We start from the raw sequence: 12,116 nt of genomic DNA, 5'->3' as shown, positions 1-12,116 counted from the left end.
GGGAGAGAGGAAAGAAAAAACAACCAACCAAACCCCCCAAAGAAACAAACCTAAAACCAAGGAGGGTGCTCCCCAGAGCCCAGGCCACAGCACTACAATCAGGGCCCAGGCTGCAGACTGACTGCTGCTTCTTGGGCAGCCCAGCTCTGTGAGGACAGCCACCAGCTCTGCAGGGACCACCACCGGCTCCGCCGCTCTCTTTTTTGGCACTTGTCACTTGCTCTCCATTTGGCACCAGCACAAAGAACCCCCATGCCCAACTTGGCAGAAACACGGGCCCTGTGGTGCAGCAGGGACAGGGCCCCAGGACTCCGGTGCCGGTGCCGCGCTGCCGGAGAGAAACATGTAAACGAGCTCGTTCCCAAAGGCAAAGATGGGCAGCACGGGAGGGCCCAGCTGTTCCTGGCGAGTGGGGCCAGCAGGCTTTGCCTCTGCGTGCTGGCCCCAGGCAGCATGTAAACATGTCAGCAGGCCCTTCCCTCCCCAGCCCTGGGAGAAGGGCAGCAGCGAGCCTGCCTTGTTGGGGCTGTGCTGGGGGCAGGCGGCCCTCACCAGGCCCATGGCACCCCCAGCACCCAGCCCTTCTGTTCCCTCCATGCTCTCCCTGCTGACTCAGGGAAGCAGCCAAAAGGCCTCAGCCTCCCCAGGGGCCCAGAGGACAGCGGCCTGAGTCCTCTCCTGTAAACACCTCAGGCCAGGCTGTGGAGAGAAGGTACGGCAGTGTGGCAGTAAGGCAGTAAGGAGTGTGCTGTCACGCAGCTCTCAAAGCACCATGGGGGCAGCTGAGCAGAGGCACTGGACTCAGCAGGTGAAAGGGAGCGTGCCAGCCCGCCCAGACCAGCTACCCCTGGCCCAAGGCTGGGGTAGGCACAGCGGAGTGTCACCTGGCTGCTGGCTGAGCAGAGAAACCAACAGGGTGGCCTGGGTCTCCAGAGAGAGTTTACCTCTATCTCCCAAAATCCAAGCCACTCTGAGCTGGGGTCCTCTGCCAGTCAGAGGGCAGGGATGTGTGCGTATAGATGCAGAGCCCACAGGGAAGCAGCTAGATACAACCGTGGGCGATGCTGGACCCCAAGACTGGAGACACATGGTGTTCCTGCGGATGCTGATCCTCTGCAGGGCAAGCACCGGCTCTGGGAGCAGCCTGGGAGCAGGGTGAGGGTACCAGCACCTGGCCTGGACCTGCACACCAACAGGTTTGCTCTGAGCAGAGGTTAAAGAGCACAGCACAGAGCAAGTACAGACAGTACCCCTGTGCTGAGAGGGGGAAACCAGCATGTACAGGAGTAGGACCGTCCCAGTACAGGGCAGGACTGAACAGCAAAACTCCATTCCTCCCCCAGTGGGTCCCTAGTGCCAAATTTGCTGCTCCACTCGCTTGTTCTCTGGCTGGTACACAGCCCTGATACAGAGATGGGGGCAGCCCCAAGGGGATCCCACAGGAGGGCAGAGTGCGGCCCAGCTGCGGGGCAGGCGTAGCCGCAGTGGGCAGAGGGATGCCAGGCAGGATGGCACCGAGACACACATGGAGCTGCATGGTGAGAGGGCGAGAGGGGCAGGGGGCCAGCTGTCTGCGTGGGGATGGGACAAAGTGGTCCTGGCAAAGCTGTAAGGGCTGCCTGACTCTGTCCAGTCCCTGGTACCCCGCAGCTGGCAAAGGGCTGTTGGTGAAACAAATGCTCCAGGTGCTGGGAACAGACCATCCGTAAAAATAACCATAGAAATTTCTCTTCTCTCTGATTACAAAGATACAAAAAGGTAGAAAACCCTCCCCCGCCCCCACATCTGGGCTCCATTTCTGTCCCCCTGCCCCTGCCCACCCTCCACGCACACGCACACACGCACACCCTGCGTACAAACGGGTTGCAGAGGAAGAGTTTGGCCCCAGGGGGTCAGAGACACCACCCGCAGCCAAGCAGGCTCCTGCCATACCTGTCACACACCGGGCAGGCAGCAGCCAAGAGCCCAGAGGCTCTGGGCAGCGGGTGGTGCGGGCTGCCGGCCCCTCAGCCCGGAGGGCAGGGGAAGGCAGGGTCAGTTTTGGGCCTCTGACTACTATCAGCTCTGGCCCTGCCCCCTGGGGACACCAAACCTCAGCTGGCAGCGCCTGGCTAGGTGAAGGGTCCTGCTTCTTCTGTCTCTCTTGTGGACAGCTTCAGCCCCTCAGGAATGGCCCTCGTTTCTTGTTATTCTTGTTGGAGGAAAGAAAAACAGTGTTAAGCCATGGCACCTCCCCTGGGCTCTAGCTGCCTCCCCCAGCTATGCCAGATGGGGACAGGGAGGAAACCCACTCCTGTGTCAGTGCAGGAACAACTGTCTCCAAATCCCTGAGTTTGGAGAAGAGGAAAGATTGGATGGGAGCAGCACCAGCAGTGAGCAGAGCTGAAGGGGAAGAAATGACAGACTGGGACAGGATCTCTGGGTGAAACATGACTGGGGCAGGCAGGGCTCCTGTGGGATGTGGGTCCCCTCCTCCCCTTCAGCCAGCCTGTCCCTTGCACACATCCACTCACTGGGACTTGAAGCTGCCACTGAGCAAAGGGACCCATCACGAGGTCATCCCAGCTACATGAAACATCTTCCCGAGCCCCACAGGCTGTAAGATAGGGCCCTCATTTCTGGCACAGTGGGCAGACTCAGATACACTGATGTTTCTGCTTGTGCCACGCTGCAAGGCCCTGGAGCTGTCACACCCAAGTGTCCTCCCTGCCTGGTCAGTATTCAGGACCAGGGGACACCTGCCAGACACCCCAGCAGCTCACCCTTAGACAGACCTCCTGCCCCCATACCAAACCCTCTTCAGGAAGAAGCCAGGCAGCTGGCTGATGCACAAGACCAGCTGAACAAGGGCTTGGGGAAGGAAGGGACACACTTACTCTGAGTCTGGCGACAGCTCTGAAATGCTGTGGGAGGTGGTGGAGCGAGGCGTCGAGGGGCACATCGCAGAGGTCTGCATGGCAGAGGGGTTGGTCGTGGTCTGGGGACCTGAAGGTGTGCTGGAAGATTGCACTGAGGACAGGACGGAGGAGTTAAAAGAAGCAAGGATGGAAGAAAGGATATCTAACTGTTCAGTGGAAGGATGTCGGCTGGGAACGGCCTCCAAGTTCTCTCTAGAAGGCTGTCTCCTTGACAGTGGCTCTAGGCTTTCCCTAGACAGCTGCCTCCTAGAGAGGCTCCCCAGGTTGTCCTGCGAGGGATGCCTGCTAGGCACTGTGTCCAGAGGCTCTCTGGAATTACATCTTCTGGAGAGAAAGTCCAGCTGCTCCCTTGAAGTTTGTCTAGCTGATGCTAGCTGGTCCCTTGAGGGCTGTCTTCTAGAAAGCAAATCCAATTGTTCTCGAGAAGTATCTCGACTCGGCAACGTGTCTATCCGGTCTCTGGACACTTGCCTACTTGGCAATGTGTTTAACCACTCTCTGGAGACCTCTCTTACTGACCCACAGTCTAGCTGCTCTCTTGACCCAAATCTGCAGGGTAAAGTCTCAAGGTGGTCTCTGGAGCCCTGCCTCCGCGGCAGCGTGTTCCCATGATCTCTCCGATTGGGCTTAGCAGTGAGTGGATCCAAGTTTTCCCTAGACCCATGTCTGCCCGGGATACTTTCCAAGTGTTCAGTAGACCCATGCCTGCTGGGGATAGTGTCCAGCTCCTCCCTGGATCCATGCCGACTGGGCACAGCTTCCAAGCACTCTCCTGAGTTGTGTCTGCTCAGCTGCTCCCGGGACATCTGTCTCCTCATCAGCATGTCAAGCTGCTCCCGTGACGAGTACCGGCTGGCTGGCTGCGACAGACTGCCCGCCCCGGAGTAGATCCTGCCGTAGGAGGCAGCAGGGACAGCCCTGTGACCCAGTGTGGAGGTCTTGTACCATGTGAGCTCATTTGTCATCTTGCCAACAGATGGCAGGCCTTGGAGAGTTGGAGGGTACTGGAGGCGGTTCTTCAAAATCCCTGCACCAGAGAGAGAGAGAGAGAAGTCAAATCCGTGTAACACTGAGAAGGGCACAGAAGCCGGGGGAGATAAGCCATACCTCCCCAAGGACAGAAGATGGATCTGTTGCTGAGCCTTCAGGGCCATGTCAGCCTGAGACAGACAAGGCTACACCCACCTGCTCGCTCCGGGCCATTACCTTTTCTCTGCCGTTGGGTCTGGGTGAGGGAGTTCTCATCCCCGCTGGTCAAGGCCAGGTCTGGCTGATTATTGTTGGCTGCATCCTTGTTGATGTCAAAGCCCAGTTTCCGCTCAGAGCCCCACTTCTGCAGGGAGCAGGGGTGAACCTCGCACTCGCCCAGAGCTGGCCAGTAAGACATGAGGTCATTGCCATCCACATCTGGCAAAGGACACAGCAAAATGGGCCCGGGGGAAGAGGGAGAGAACACAAGCCAAACTGTCGCAAGATGTGACCCGGTCCCCGGGGACCTGAGCTCAGCCTCTTCCCTGCCAGAGCCCCTGGGACTTGCCTTTGGGAGTGGTGGTGGTGGGGTTGGTGAGGAGGCGCTCGCTGTGCGCCGCCCGCTTGAACTGGCGCTGGAAGCGGCCCCGCAGGCGCACGTTCTCCTCGCTCTCCGAGGATGGGATGGAGAGGCTGCGCTCTTCGTCCAGAGACAGGTCGCTGTCTGAGTCTGAGTCCTGGTCTGTGGGGACAGAGGGTATGTTGGGGGAGAGATCTGGCTTGAAGGTGTGAGAGGGTCTGTGTGGCAGGACCAGACGGGCTCTGCCTGCCTCCAGGAAGGCAGAACCAGCCCAGGGCTGACCATGCCTGCCTTACCCCTCACTTCTTCCCTCAGCAGTAGCCTGTGCCTGCCCCCCTGCCCTTTCATAGGTGCCTGTGAGAGGAGCCTGGCTCCATCTTGCTGCACCTCCCCGTAAACAGCTGTAAGATCCCTTTTGCTGAGCAAACCCACTTCCCGCAGCCCCTGCTCACCTGTCCCACGCTCTCTAAGGGTGGTGCCCACCAGTCTCATTCCAGTGTCTCAGTGCCTTGTACTGTACGGGGGAGCCCAGTGTCCCCAGGGACCCCGTGACACCCTATGCCCCTTCTCTTGCCTCCTCCATTTCTAGCTCCCTGGAGACTGGCTACACTCTTGGCTGTCTGAGATGAGGCTGAGCTAAGGCACACGGCTGCTGCCTCTCCCTCATATCCATGGAGTGTATGGGAGTCACAGCCAAATGGGGTGTGAATGATGTAATAGTCAGCCAGAGCCTGCACAGGAAAGGATTTCTTCATGCTAGGAGTTAATTTGGGCTACATGGGGTCAGCCCCAAACTTGGATACCAGGCTGAGCCTTACCTCCCCCAGCATCACGGTGGAACATGGCCACATCGATGTCCGTGGGGCCGGCGTGAGCCAGCAGGCTGTGATCTAGAGCCGAGCCCTGACGTGCTGTCATGTTGTCTCTGCAAGACAGGAGGCCCAGATGGTCACAGCTGCAGTTGTCCCCAGCTCTGCCCAGGCACTCCTGGCACCCCAGAGCCCCAGGGTGCTCCCTACCTGAGGTAAGCCCTCTGACTGGAGTGGGTGCGTGCAGAGCGCACGCTGCTCACCGACGAGATGGTGGAGGCCCCCAGGGTGATGCGGATGAGCCCGCTCTCCTCAAACAGCGCTGTGTTGTTGTAGGCATTGGGGCCCTGGTGATGCGGGGAGAGAGAGCACATGCCCTGTAAGGAGGTGCTGGGACAGCCGTCCCACCCACACCTGCCAGCTCCCTGGGGAAGCAGGGACGTTCCTGTCCGCTCCTGTCCCAGCCTGTCCCCAGCCCCCTGAGCTGCTCCTGCTGTCACCCACCTGTGTGTTCCTCGTGGCCTCCTCGCTCTGCCCCTTCTTGCCGAGGCAGGCCAGCTTCCAGGCCTCCCGCACCTCCTCGTTCAGCATGCAGAACAGGACCAGCACAGCCAGCCCCTGTGGGGACAGACACTGTGAGAGACAGCCCCTCACTGCTGGCCATCCTGCAGCACTAGGACAGTCCCTGGCTCCCCCAGAGCCCAGCATGTTGGCCCTGATGGCCACCAAGATTGGGGTGCACCAAAATGCTCCCCAACACTGAGTGGTGCTAACCCCCATGGTGGCCATGGGTGAAGGAGGACAGGTTGGGGTGTCCTCCTTGCTGGCAGTGGCACAAAGCAGCTGGCAAGGTCCCCTGCAGCAACACCAGCTATGGTGGTGGCAGGAGGTCTGTGGGGTGCTGCTGTGGGTCATATTTGGGGTGTCTGACACCTCCATTGCAGGCTGCTCTCCACAGATGGCTGTGGGGACTGAGTGATGCTCTCCTGGGCTGACCCATGCCCTCCCCTGGCAGAGGCCGGGCAGTTACCTGGAGGCTGCAGAGGACAGTGTAGAGGTAGTGGAAAGCCAGGACACTGTTGTTGACAGCCAAGAGGCCAAAAAGCCAGGTAGTGCTAATAACTAGAAGCAGAACAAAGGAGCTCCGTAACGTCATGCTGGAGAGAGAGAGAGAGAGACAGACAGACAGGCACACAGACACACACCGAGAGGTTAGTGTGTATTGTTAATCTACAGCTTAGTGCTCCCAGACAGATCCAGAGGGGAAAGCACGCTCCTGGCCAGCCCTCCCCACGGTGCCCAGCACTGCAGGCACATCCCTGCACAGCACTGCAGCTCCCCCTGGCCCCTGGGCCGTCCCTTCTGGATCACACGTGGCAAACACAAGGCCCAAACAACACAGGTCATCTGGAGCCACAGAGAGCTGAGCCGAGCTCCTGGGCTGCCCAGGAGGGAGTGGCCAAAGGTCTCAGAAGGAGCATGTAGGAGAAGAAAGGCAGAGCACTGAACACAGGCAGATGTGAAGGGTGGCTGTGAAGGCAGGTGGTGATGGGGGCCAGGCTTGCAGGATGGTGTGGCGGTGCAGAAGAAAGGACAAAGTTTAGGAAGGGTTAATGTGGCCAGCAAGGTGTGGGAGAGGAGAGCGGCTGCGAGGCTGACACTGATGCACAGAGCGGGCACTCTGCGATGGTGGGAAAAGGAGGATGGTCACTGGAAATGCTAAAATCCATGAGCCTCAGGAGCTCTGCTGGGAGTTTGGCCCCTAATACTCACAGAACCGATTTCTTCTTGGTCTCCTTTTGGCCTGGGGAACAGGACATCTTGGCCACAAGCAGGAACATGACCCCATTCATCTGAAAGCATTGGCACCAATTAGAAGCTGTGCCAAGGGCTGGCTCTGACCTGACATCCCCAGCACAAAGCATGGGCAGACTCCAGGCCCACCAGGTCCATGCGAGCGTCCCCTCCTTTCCCCTTCATGCCCAAGCCGTGGCCTCCCCCAGGTTTGGCTGGAGTGAGGAGGGAAAGAAAGGGCCTCTAACTGAGGAGGGAGAGTACAGAGAAGGGGGCAGGCAGTGGGCAGCCAAGGAAGGGGCAGGTGCCCATGGTGTGGAGAAGGGAAACAGGAGAGGACTGTGGGTGAAACAGGACAGGGTTTTACCACAATGACGACAGTAATGGGGCCTGCAAAGCTCCAGACCAGCTTATCATGAATGGAAATCCAGCAGAAGTCAGGGTTCCCATAGCCCTCAGGATCCAGGCCAACAGCTAGCCCTACGGGAGGAGAGAAGAGGTCAGGTCCAAACCCAGAGGTCCTGAACTTGTCCAAAGCATGTCGATCCCATCCCAGCACTGAGGGCTGTGAAGGGGCTTTCTCCCTGCTCCTTGCCCTGTGCAGTCTTCCCTGACACAGGGTGGGAAATAAGAAAAAAAAGCCAGGCCTGCGAGCTCCAGCATCAGGGCTTTATTCCTTTAGTTCCTTTTCTCTGGGTGTCCCTGACACAGCCCAGCCCAGCAGGCAGTCAATGTTAGCCACAGGTCACCCAAGCATGCAGCAATGGAAAACAAGGAGACCTTAACCACAAGCCCTGGGACAGCAGAAGCCCTGTGCCCACCAAACAAGCCTTGGGCAGACGTGCTGAGGAATTACTTCTCCCCAGGAGGCACAATGATAGCCCTCAATATGTGGTCCTCAGCTGACCACCGCAGCACTGCTGGCTGCAGCAAGCCCACCCTCTGATGTCCCCATAGGGTAAAAGTGAGCTGGGCAACACCAGGGGGTCAGGAGGCTGCTGAGAACTGGTACTTGTGGCACGGTTGTAGGGCAAGCACAGCTCTTACCAGTGATGATGGCAGGCACTCCCCAGCCGATGGCGTAGTAGAAACGCATGGCCCCGAAGTTGACATTGCGCGCTTCAGTCTGCATGCGGTAAATGTGGAGGCCCTGGACAAAGAGCCAGGCGAAGGTGGAGAGGAAGAAGCAGTGGAGGAGGATGGCAATCACAGTGCAAAGAAACTGGGGAGACAGAAGCCACTCAGAGATGGTCCCACTGTGCCAATGCTACCTGCACCTCGCCCCCACCCCATGGGTGTGCTTGTTCAAACCCACAGACCTGGTTCTCGGTGCGGTTGATGCCCAGGAGAAAGAGCAGCTCAGAGAAGAAGAGGGTGACTGATATGTTGGAGTGGATGCCACGTGTGTTGGACTTGAGGCCTTTGAGGCAGTTCAGGAAGGAGAAGGTCAGCAGCAGAGCCACCAAGGAGAGAGACACCAAGGAATAGGTGACAATTGCTAATGTCTCCAGGTCACCTTCCAGTTGCTGCAGCAGCAGAGGACCAAAGGCAAATGGTGGTGTTAGGGGGAGACAGGAGAAGCCTGCTGAGCTCTCAAACACTTTGTGTCCCACAGGGAATTTTCTGCCTGTGCCTGCTTATTCTGGGACCCTGGGGCTAACAGCCCCCACCACCTCCCACAGCCCTGCAGGCCAAGGTTACCTCTCGGTGCGAGCTGTCCATCAGAACCCCGAAGGTGCCAAACTGGGAGCACTGGCAGTGGACGTGTGTGGTGTTTCGGTACACAAGCTCACAGTCCCTGGCTGTCCAGAAGCCGGAGGGGTTGGTCCTGCAGCCACGAAAAAGCAGAGTGCACTTAGGAGAGAAGACAGATGAGTGTGGTGTGTGGGGAAGGAACCACAGAGAAGAGGGGTGGTTGGCAAGGCTTTTCTACCAGCAGATACAACTGCACTCCTACAGCTGAAGTACTGGAGCCAGAGCCCTGCAGGGACCCTGCTGTGCCCTCCCAGCAGGAATGAATCCCTGGGAGAGAGCAGAAACCCCCATGTCCCAGTACTGCCCAGGCACACAGCCTGTCGTGGTCAGGGAAACTCAGGGAACGAGGAGGTGACTGGGGAAAGCAGCGCAAAGAGAGTGGTCCTCTGAGCTCAACTCACGGGTTGGAGTGGTTCCACTGGACACAGAGAGGTTTGCTCCTGTTGGCTGTCTCCAGCAGGTGAAATTCCAGCACAAGAGGGGTGTCCAGGGGTCCCCGCAGGAAGGTGTGATTGCTGAACAAAGACACGCTCACGATGGGGGAGTTCATCACAGGATTCTTGGGGAGCCTGCAAAGAGCAATGGAGCTCTGCTTTCAGCATGCCTGGCAGCTGCAGCCTGCTGGGGACCTTCCAGATGTCCTGCACTGACATCTCAGAAGGACCAGCTCTGCCCACCCCACAACAAAGGGTCGGGAAACACGGTGCTACAGGGTCTGTCTGTCTGGGAACCAAACCCAAACCATTGCAGACAGACTCACCAACTGCAGGAGGGGGCAGAGCAGAGTCCAGCCAGCCTCTCTCTACTGTGGAGAACCAAAGGGGAGGAGGACGTACCTGACGCTGCGGCGATCCACCTGGTAGCGCGCAGGCAGCAGCCCCCCCAGGGTGCGGTACATGATGAGGATGATGACAGTGAGAGCGGGCTCGGGCTCCGGCAGCGCCTGCCTCGGGGAGTTCTCCACAGTGTAGTTCCCTTCGCCCCCAGCTGGGGTGGGCACTGCCATGGCAGCAGCTGAGACACACAAGGGGATGGTGAGAACATACACATGCTGCTCTGCAAGCAGCTTGTGAGCCCACCAGGAGCCATCAGGATGTGGTAGAGTGAGAACCTCTGAGCTCTCAAGGCTCTCTTACGGACCTCTGACAGAGCCAGGTCTCAGCAGGGGCACATCTTCCCTTCCGTGCCCACCACGGAATGTTCACATGCTCACCTTCAGCTTTCAGGGGGCTCAGCAATGACAGTGGCAGCACAACGTGGGTGTGGGGGTCCCAGGCAGGCTGGCCTCGGAAGAGGCTGCTGTGGTAGCGAGGGTAGCGCCGGCGGATATGGGAATGGTTCTCCATGCGATCAATGCTCAGCACTATGGAGAAGCAAGAGAGTGAAAGCCAGCTCCAAGATGGCCACCTGGAGAGTACCCATGCTGTAGAGCACCCTAACTTTGAAGTTACCAGCAAAGGGACTATGTGAGCCACAGCCTGGGTTGTAGATGTGTCCTATGGCTGGGCATGACATGAGATCCCTGCACCTACAGCACTCCTTCCCGGCTCAGATCCTTGCTCTGCCATAGGGCAGGCTACTTCTTCCACTGGAGCCAGTGTTTTTTTTACTAGAGACTCAGATTGGATTGGGGGTGACAGGGAGTGGGCAGCACACGTGGTTCTGCTGGCTCTTAGTGGTGTGTGTGCTGCTCCAGGCAGGGTGAAACCAGGATGTCTCTCACAAACATCTCCCCATGTTTGAGTGAGTCATCAAGAGCCTGTTAGTGCCCTTGCTGGAGTGCCGTGAGATAAAAGGGACAGGGTGTGATGGAGGAGTGCCTCTGCACTGCCCCCGCCCGGCTGCAGCCCCAGCTGGATCCTACTCACTGATGTTGGGGGTGACAACACCGACGGGGTTGAGGTAGGTGAGTTTCATGTTGCTGGCCAGCGTGCCCGAGTAGTCCCGCAGCTGCTCCATGAGGCTGGCGCTGCCATGCTCACCATGCGGCAGCATGGCCCAGTGCTCCCGGTTCTCCGGTGCCAGCACGGAACTGCCTGCACGCAGCAGGTTCTGCACAGGAGAGACAAGAGGGTGGGAGATGTGGGCAGGACTGCCTTTGGGCCCAGTCCTGACCACCCCCAGGATGCAGCACTGTGCTCTCTGCCCAGTTGCAGAAGAGGGGTACTTTCTCCTGTGACAAGCCCCCACCTCAATGCTCATCAGCCACTGTCCTGCAGAGACCTCTTCCCTGCACCCCTGCCATGAGGAACTTGCAGGAAGCAGTAAGACCTCCCTTTGCCCTCCCCCTGGGTAAGCAGACCCAGCTCTCTGCCTCCCCCCATCCACCCTGAGCTCCAGCCCTGACTAGACAGGTGATCTCCAAGAGCTTCACTCCTGTGGGTCAATGTCTGTGTGGCACTGGGGAGCCCAGTGCTCCTAGTGCAGCCTCACAACATTCTCCATCCCCTCAGGGCCCAGGGTGGCTGATAGACAGATAAAGAGAAGGAGCATCAGAAGCCACACAGACCCTGGGGAAGGGCTCACCTCATTGAAGTGGGCATCCTGTGTGGCTGTCAGGCCGAAGCCGTGCTGCCGGCTCTCGAAGGCCATGAGGCGGGAGAGCAGGCGGAAGGTGATGTGCACGTCGTTGCCGAAGTAGTGGTCCATGTGGTCTGTCACGGCCCGGAGCCGGTGGGCCAGCTTCTTGGCTTCAATTGTGTTGAGCTCAGTCTCATTCTTCTCCAAGCCTTCCAGCTGCCAGTGGGGAGAAAGGAGGGGATTACACAATTAAGCGATTCCTCCCTGTGAAGCTCGGATGCTGCAGGCCCTGCTTGGCCCAGAGATGATTTTTGAAACAAGCCAGGGCTACTCACAGTGGTGGTCACTAGAACAGGAAGCAACTCTGGCAGACAGAGCAGCCTCCAGCAACACATCAGGGGTTGCACTGGGCCAGGCCCAGCTAACCCAGTACCATGCACAACAGAGGCGAAGAAGAAGAAAGGACAGAACAAGCAAACAAGCATCTAGTGATACTTCCCAGGAAAATCTCCTGGCTTCAGTTACAGCTCAGCCTTGGTGGGATGCAAGTGTGTAATAAACTTGCCTGGATACTTCAAAGCGATTTGTCACTGAAGGGTCTAGTGACCACAGCTGTCCCATGGGACAGACATCCCACAAGTTTCCAACAATTCAGCCCTGCTCAGGGTTATTTGTTTTCTTAAACACTGGGGTGGGACACAGGTCACTTCTGATGGGGTTACTCAAGAGATGAGAGGAGATGAAACCAAAGCAAATTTCAGCTCAGACCAC

At 58.3% G+C, this 12,116-nt stretch overlaps 1 protein-coding gene across 1 annotated transcript in view; it reads right to left on the bottom strand.

The window, feature by feature from the left end:
• Positions 1 to 2,073: 2,073 nt before the first annotated feature.
• The window catches only part of CELSR3 (cadherin EGF LAG seven-pass G-type receptor 3), a gene marked incomplete at its 5' end in the record, with an annotated part of 30,385 nt that continues 20,342 nt past the window's right edge, over positions 2,074 to 12,116 (bottom strand). Inside the window, 18 exons of the mRNA XM_084269609.1 lie at positions 2,074 to 2,191; positions 2,877 to 3,945; positions 4,125 to 4,325; positions 4,456 to 4,629; positions 5,286 to 5,392; positions 5,487 to 5,623; positions 5,781 to 5,894; positions 6,307 to 6,433; positions 7,050 to 7,129; positions 7,438 to 7,550; positions 8,118 to 8,292; positions 8,390 to 8,596; positions 8,772 to 8,898; positions 9,227 to 9,394; positions 9,662 to 9,839; positions 10,039 to 10,188; positions 10,694 to 10,877; positions 11,352 to 11,561. Of these exons, the coding sequence (XP_084125735.1) occupies positions 2,164 to 2,191; positions 2,877 to 3,945; positions 4,125 to 4,325; positions 4,456 to 4,629; positions 5,286 to 5,392; positions 5,487 to 5,623; positions 5,781 to 5,894; positions 6,307 to 6,433; positions 7,050 to 7,129; positions 7,438 to 7,550; positions 8,118 to 8,292; positions 8,390 to 8,596; positions 8,772 to 8,898; positions 9,227 to 9,394; positions 9,662 to 9,839; positions 10,039 to 10,188; positions 10,694 to 10,877; positions 11,352 to 11,561 (3,549 nt within the window). The 3' untranslated portion in view covers positions 2,074 to 2,163. The remainder of the gene's footprint in view (positions 2,192 to 2,876; positions 3,946 to 4,124; positions 4,326 to 4,455; positions 4,630 to 5,285; positions 5,393 to 5,486; positions 5,624 to 5,780; positions 5,895 to 6,306; positions 6,434 to 7,049; positions 7,130 to 7,437; positions 7,551 to 8,117; positions 8,293 to 8,389; positions 8,597 to 8,771; positions 8,899 to 9,226; positions 9,395 to 9,661; positions 9,840 to 10,038; positions 10,189 to 10,693; positions 10,878 to 11,351; positions 11,562 to 12,116) is intronic.

The sequence above is a fragment of the Gallinula chloropus genome (assembly GCF_964237585.1).
Source record: "Gallinula chloropus genome assembly, chromosome: 12".
Classification (NCBI taxonomy): Eukaryota; Metazoa; Chordata; class Aves; order Gruiformes; family Rallidae; genus Gallinula; species Gallinula chloropus.
Note: the sequence above shows the minus strand (reverse complement) of the source record. Positions and strands in the feature narration are given on the sequence as shown.